We start from the raw sequence: 7,146 nt of genomic DNA, 5'->3' as shown, positions 1-7,146 counted from the left end.
ATAGGACTCAATGGTTCTCTCTTATGGCAAACAGTGCATGAAGAGTTCATTCATATTTTTGAGGATGTAGGAGCAGAGAAGGACTAAAAATACCTATTTAAACATGTATTAGGGTTAAACTCAAAAATACAGAGAGATGGGAGACAATGGTGACATTATCAAACCACGGCTCTTAATATTGTCGTGTTAGAAACTTTCCGCTTTGTATTCCATATTCAACACAGGATGCTGCTGGACACTTTTGTGCAAACTTTTCAGGGAATATCATTGAAAGAACAAATCAAACAAAATTTTGTGCAAAAACGGTAATCATCAGGTTTCTTTCAAAAAGTAAAAAAAATTAGGCAATTTGCAATGTCACAAACTGAGATACAAAATTTGGTGGTTTCCCCATCAAAATATGAAAAATACACACAGTAGAACTAATACTAAAATATATTAATTTGACTGTTAAAAGCTTTTAAATCTTTTAGCAAATTTCAGTAATGTCAAATTCAAAACCCTAAAGGCAATTAACAATAGATATTGGAATGTTTACATGCTTGACTGCAACATGTTTATGATAAGAAAGGTTTTACAAAACTACAGAATTTGAAGATTTTAACTTTCAGGATACATTTTGCATAAGAAAGAAAAATGAAAGCAATTTGCAAATAAATTTGTCTTAGTTTTAGTTATAGGCCGTGAGCTAGCCTAATACTGAACTGATACAGTGTTAATAAAAAAACAAAAAAATCCTGCAGTAGGTAACAAAATGTAATGTTTGTGAAAAAATACTTTTACAATAGGTAAAATGTGATGTCATTTTGCAAATGCACCATTTAAAACATAATTACTCAAGTAGTATGATGTTTCAAAATCGATACATTTATTTCTGATAAAAGACTAAAGAATTTTCGTTTTAATTTGAGTTTGAAATTCATTTTTTTAAAAGGCACTTCAAACTATTGAAAATATCTCTTGTCATTCATTTGTTGGGCAGGATCACTTCTGTCCCTGGAATTTTACCGGAAGAAATGTTTGATCCTCAAGTTATATGTTTCCACTGAAAAAAAAACACCTACACTAGGGAAGAGAGCCATGACCACAGTACAACCACATCTTGCTCTGTTCCTTTGTACTTAATCATGACTTGCTCGGGAGCTGAGCAGAATGTAGCAATGGGTATTCTACCCAGAGTTTCTAATTAGGCACACATAGTTTATGAATGATTGAATCTTCTCAATAAAAGAATTCTAGAAAAACAATGTTGTGAGAGGAGACAAGAATTTTTTCACCAATATTTTTTTACGTTTTAGCCATCTCTAGATTTTTTGGGAATATGCTACTTTACATTCGAGAATCTTGATTGAGGAGAGTTCCGTGTGAGCAAAGAAAAAATTACCTAAAAATCTAAAAATAGCTAAAAAAAAGAAAAAATATTAGTCCAACAATATGATGCCATAAAGTAAATTTACTCTTACTAAAAAGGACTGTTCACATAATATTATGCATATTACAATTGCTTGGTGTTCAATGTCAACGATTGTAAATGCATGTTCAATCAGAATGCATGCTTTCAAATGCATGTTCAATCAGAGCCGAGACTCTCAATAAAAATTATCTGAACCTTTTTTTTAGATCGATTACGTATCCATCGTTTATGAACAGAGTTTATAACAGGTAGATTTTAATTGAAAAATACACGCCTTAAATGTAACAGTTGAATTAAAAATGTCTTTTCCAAAAAATATTTTACTATGAGCCATAAATGAGTGAGGGTACTTTTTTCCTTTAAGAGCCTGCTGAGATATTTCCTGTGGGAAAAATACGCACTAACAGACAAAAGGCGGGGAAGAAACTGTCCTCGTGAGCATTTACAGAAAATTTAAAATAGGTGTCTCAATGCCATGAGGAAAAATGTCCTTTTCTTGTATGCATGAAATGCATTTTCTACTAGCAAGAGCTGCGCCTAAATTGAAAACTACTCTTATTTGACTTGTTACAATCTTCTGGTGAATGCACTTCTGTCTTTCCTTTTATCCTACAACTTTCTGAGGATTTCATTTTATAAATACTTTTTAGTTTTAGTTTAGATAGCATGAAGACTTTTAGCTGTGCCATTACACTCATACACTATAAGAGACCTTATGGTGATTAAGCTTGTAACGGCACAAAAGCTTCAAAGGCATACTACAAGGAAATTCATGGGAGTGGGGGGAGGTCAACTTTTAAATTGGTTTCTAATTCAACCACAATTTTTATCGAGTTTTTTGGAAAATTTAACAAACTTGAACTGGCTTACATTATAAATTCAGGGAGAATTTGTATGCTAATTTGCAAGTAATGAGAGGGTATCTTTTAGTAGGCTTCAAATTTTTTGTTATAAAGACAAAGTTCCATTTTCTGCAGTACATCAACAACGCCGAAGAAAAGTTGACAACTCTATCTGAAACCAGGGTCTTTGATGGCATTTTTTGGATTACAGGTGAACGAAATGGTTGCTGCATACCTTGAACCACCTGTGACACGTTCAACATGATGAGGGTTTTCCCAGCCTGATGTAAACCCTGACAAGCGAGCTGAAAATTTTTCAAAAATTAAATTTGTGAGAGAAAATAAAGATAAATGAAATTACTGCACTCCATTTCTGATTACTTGATCAGTCAAGCCAGTCTAATCATTGTATACGAAACCATCATAAGCCGAAATCTGGTCAAATGAGGGAATTGATTGAAACCGCTTGGTCCCTACACTTACTCATAAAATTTTATTCTATTTCAAATCTATGGTTGGTTACTGGGTAAACAAGGTGAGATAAACAATTTCAGGAACAGTGCATACCTTTCTTGGGCTCAAGTATAGTTGAGTAATTAGCAAGTTCATCAAAAATAAATCGACCACCAGTAAAATCTTTCCCATAATTGTTCAAGTACAGCAGTGATGTGTAATGAAAAGATTTGTACGTTTCCTGAGGACATAAACAAAAAATTAAATTACCCTCGGAGAAGTGAAGACTATTAAAAATACTCCAAGCAATTACAAATATGTGCTAAAAATGCTCTGGCTTTGAAAGTTGTAGGAAGATTTAATACTACTGGGAGGAGACACCAAATTTTCCCATCTGTAAATATAATTTCATAAGTTGGCAACATTGGGATGATCCATTGACTTCAGGCAAGAAATGCTGACACCAAGGCTTACTGCGCCTGTGCATCAAAGAACTCGCGCATTTCAAAGCCAGGCCACTGGCTTCGATCTGCTGGAAAAATCAGTTCTGCATTCAGTCTGTCTTTTTCTTATTGTGTCAGTCTTCAATGAGTGGCTTTGGCCATAAGCTCACACATGTAGACGTAGATGTTCAAGTTTAATACCCGTCATGTCAAAGCAATGGTGCACAGTTCTTTTGACCATTTCCATAGGAGATGTCTCTACGCTAGATCAAGCGCTCTAACCCAGGGACTACTAGTGAGCGTCAGGGTTGATGCCTGCAGGATCTTGCCCACTTATCACTCATCGTCCGGATGCAACTCTGGCCATTCAAGTTGGTCAATCGAAAGTACACTCATTTAGCATATTACATTACAGTTTAAATTTGAGAAATTAATGCAGAAAAATACAAATCCACTATTGCTGAATAATAAAATGAATTTACCTTATCAACATGTGTGTGCCAGTATTCATCATGAACAGTGGCTGCATCCTTGTTGGTGAGAAATGAGAAAAATGTAGGATGGGTTAAATACAATGCCGACTCGGAGATATTAAATGCACTTGCAAGAAGGTTTTGAATTTTCCTCCGGACGGATCTGCAAACAAATTGCACACGTGTAGTCAAGGTTCTGAAAGCTATGAGCTAAAAAATGTAGCAATGATCACTCCTGGTTTATACGTTGGTTCAAAAAGCACTGTTCTCTTAGTGATTTCACTTCGTATAATAATGTCTCTTATTGAATCTAGAATAATTATAACATTGAGCGGAAGTCTTATGAAAGGTTTTATTGGGGTTACGCTGCTAAAAAAAAAAAACAAACAAAAACAGAGCCGTAAAGTACTTGGAAAAGCTTTAAAATCAAGCACATCACAATATCACACAAAAGCGTTTATAGTTTGAATGTTGAGGTAAAGAACTGAGCTCTTTCATTCACTTCTTTGACAAGTGTACTCTAAGATAAGTTTTACTTAAAATGACAAATCTAATTCTCAATCTTGTTCTCGACTTTTTAAATTCAAATGAAGAGTCTTCATGATCCATAGAAAGTTTAAGCTAGTGTTGTCAAGCTGAAAGTTGAGTTTTGTGGGTTTATTTTTTGGCAAAGGCTACTTTAAAACAAGTTCTGTTCAAAATCACCAGAGCTCAGCTTTTTCTTCAAAAAACATATCTTCAATTTCTGATTCACAAAGGGCTTTAATTTAGTTTAAACTATAACAAAAATTAAAAGGAAGTCTCAGAGTGAAATTCAAAGCAGCTCACCTGTAGGTTGTAATATCTTCCTCATGAAATAATTCGGAGGCTTTTATAAGGCTATAAATATTTACAAATTTTTTTCCTTTTGATAGAGCACCAGAATGAAAATCAAGAATAGATGCACCACCATCAGATTCACCATAGGCAAAACCGCGCTTGGCCAAATTTAGAAGTATCTCAGCTTCTGCTGAAGTTATCACATTGTCAGCAACAACCCTACCACATTGAGCGGGAATGCAACCTGTTGAATAAAACAATAATTACGATAAATTTTGAATCTTTCCTTTGGCAAAACAACATCTTCATACATTCCCCCACTTCTTTGACAAATATATATTTTCACACTTCATAATCGCACTGGAATCTGTTTCTCTTCTCAGCATTGCATATGTCTTTGGCTTGTGTCTTGAATCCTAACTAGATTCAATAGAAGAAGATTTTTACTCTCATTAGATTCGAGACAAGAATAGAGAAAACTAAGTTTGTCAGTAAGCTACGACACTCATATTCAGATGCTTTACTTGACACTTATTTTGCAGCAGAAAATAAAACTGTAACATATGTACTAAAAGGGGGAAAAAAAGGGATGCACTTCATCCCTCCCAAAAATCTTTCCAATTTTACTGGCTCAGTTGTGATGAAACTTTTCCTTTTCGTAGATTTTGATAGATTCTCTAAAGCTGAGAAAATTACTCTGAGAATTGCATAGGAGTCATACCACTAAAAGCTTGTATATCTTCTAAATAACTTGACGAACAGGGAACAACTGCCTGTTTTGTAGGGATTATATCATTCGAAGATGCCCATGTTAGATCATTATTGCTTTCTTCAAAGAGTTTGAACAACTTCAGCAGGTAAGCACATTGAAGTCCAAATACAGCCATCAAAATGAGAGTGATTTTCTGTGCTCCTTTGTGCATTTCGATGAACTTCTTCATGCGTACTAATCTACAAACAAAATTAAGGTAAGTAAGTACGTATTCGGTAAAAATGTCTAGACAAAAAATATGAACACGGTTGTATTCCTTATGATGGCAAAATTATGCTGAAATACTCATCATTTGTGTTAATATTTAAAACATATATTTAGTTAATTTCAAATTTAATATTCAATACTTGGATATTCTTCCATGGCAAAATGGTTACAAATGTTTGAAAGGTTGAAAATTAATTTCCTTTGAAATGATATTTCTCTTCTATATCCTGAAATACCAAGTACATAAAGAGAGCTTATTTAATGTTTTCGACATTTGTTACAAAATCATATAATATCTCTGAGAGGATGTGGCGGTTCTACAAGTGAACCTATTCTGCAACCCTGGCTGCAGCTATGCAATAGTTGCAGCGATAACCTTTTCTTAAAATGTTTGCAAATCTAAAAAACGCTTGTCGGATAACTTTTCAGTTCAAAGGCCATTCAATTTCCTTCCTGATAATGAAATATTGCTTCAATGGATACCTACTCCAAGAGTCACAGCTTGAATGTGTAGGATTCAGAGGTTGTAGGCCCGCTAAATAAACCGTTCAGAACTTGCTGCAATTATTCGGTGGGATCATCGATAGTGAAATGTCCAAATTTGATACTTTTGCTGTCTAGTTGCTTTCAATTTTTCATTCTCTCATTTCTTCACCCACCTTTCAATACCCAAGTAGCAGTTATCGCGATAAATAGCAATTATATCAGTTGATTATCGCGATTATATCGGTGGCAATTTATCGCAATATTATCGAATGAAAAATTGCGATTTAAGGCAATTCAATCACTATGCATTGCAATTTTCTGTTCAATGAGATTGCGGTCAATTTTCGCCGATAAAATCAAGATTAAATCGCCATATATTGCGATTCTTGTTGCGATAATATCACGATAAATTGCCGGGCGATTTTGATGCAACAAGATCGGGGATAGTCGCTCAGATGTTGATAATCTTAGCAATTTTATCAACGACAAAATCACAACAACTAGCGATTTTTCCATTGACAAATGCAACTTGGGTAAGTCTTTACTTTCAAAAGTTGAGTAAAATGGAGTGTATGCGTAAAAAATAATCTCTAGAAAAGAAAAAATTTATACTGCAAAATACTTACATTACTTAATCTTAAAAAAAGTAAACCAATTGCATCACTTGCCTGCTTGGTACTTCTACCGCATTCCTTTCCTTTTTCTTGACCTTCTTTGGATTAGTAGGTTTTGAAACACGTTGCGAAGATCGAGTGCCCATGCCTGAGGCAAGATGTTTACATACTAAAATTGGATAATTTTACTATGGTTGGTTCGAACAAACTTACTTAGTTCATCGAGTAGGGTTAAAAACTAATGCCATTTGGAATTGAAATTCTGTGAATTAAAGACATGCCTGTTCAAACCTTGCACACCTTGACGCTGCTACAAGTGAGATTTGAGGGATCAAAACAAATAAAACTTGGATTCAGAAAAGCTGTAAACCTAATGTGCAGCAGGACAATACAATCCAAATGATTACAATGATTACTTTGTGAGAGATATTTTGATTATAATCAAGTTAAAATCGTAAAACGTGCTTATCATGCGGTTAGCGGTATTATCAATCTCCGTGCGTCGTGTCTTATCACTATTGTAATCAAAACAAAGCAGACTTACGAAATCAAAGATTATACTTTTATTATCATCGCATACGTACTTTATATAATCTTTCCTCCGACATTTTTTCAAAATGGCG

The 7,146-nt window shown here is 34.3% G+C and overlaps 1 protein-coding gene across 1 annotated transcript; it reads right to left on the bottom strand.

Annotated features, from left to right (window-relative positions):
- Positions 1-290: 290 nt before the first annotated feature.
- On the bottom strand, positions 291-7,053 carry LOC109040857 (2-oxoglutarate and iron-dependent oxygenase domain-containing protein 3). The gene is made up of 6 exons (XM_019056945.2): positions 6,578-7,053; positions 5,166-5,395; positions 4,454-4,688; positions 3,635-3,788; positions 2,824-2,950; positions 291-2,561 (listed from the first exon to the last, which is right to left on the bottom strand). Exons 1-6 carry the CDS (start codon positions 6,667-6,669, stop codon positions 2,425-2,427), a joined length of 975 nt encoding a protein of 324 aa, XP_018912490.2. The 5' UTR covers positions 6,670-7,053; the 3' UTR covers positions 291-2,424.
- Positions 7,054-7,146: the final 93 nt, after the last annotated feature.

The sequence above is a fragment of the Bemisia tabaci genome, chromosome 5 (genome assembly GCF_918797505.1).
Source record: "Bemisia tabaci chromosome 5, PGI_BMITA_v3".
In the NCBI taxonomy this organism is placed as follows: Eukaryota; Metazoa; Arthropoda; class Insecta; order Hemiptera; family Aleyrodidae; genus Bemisia; species Bemisia tabaci.
The sequence above is the reverse complement of the archived record's forward strand: the minus strand, read 5'-3'. Positions and strand labels throughout refer to the sequence as shown.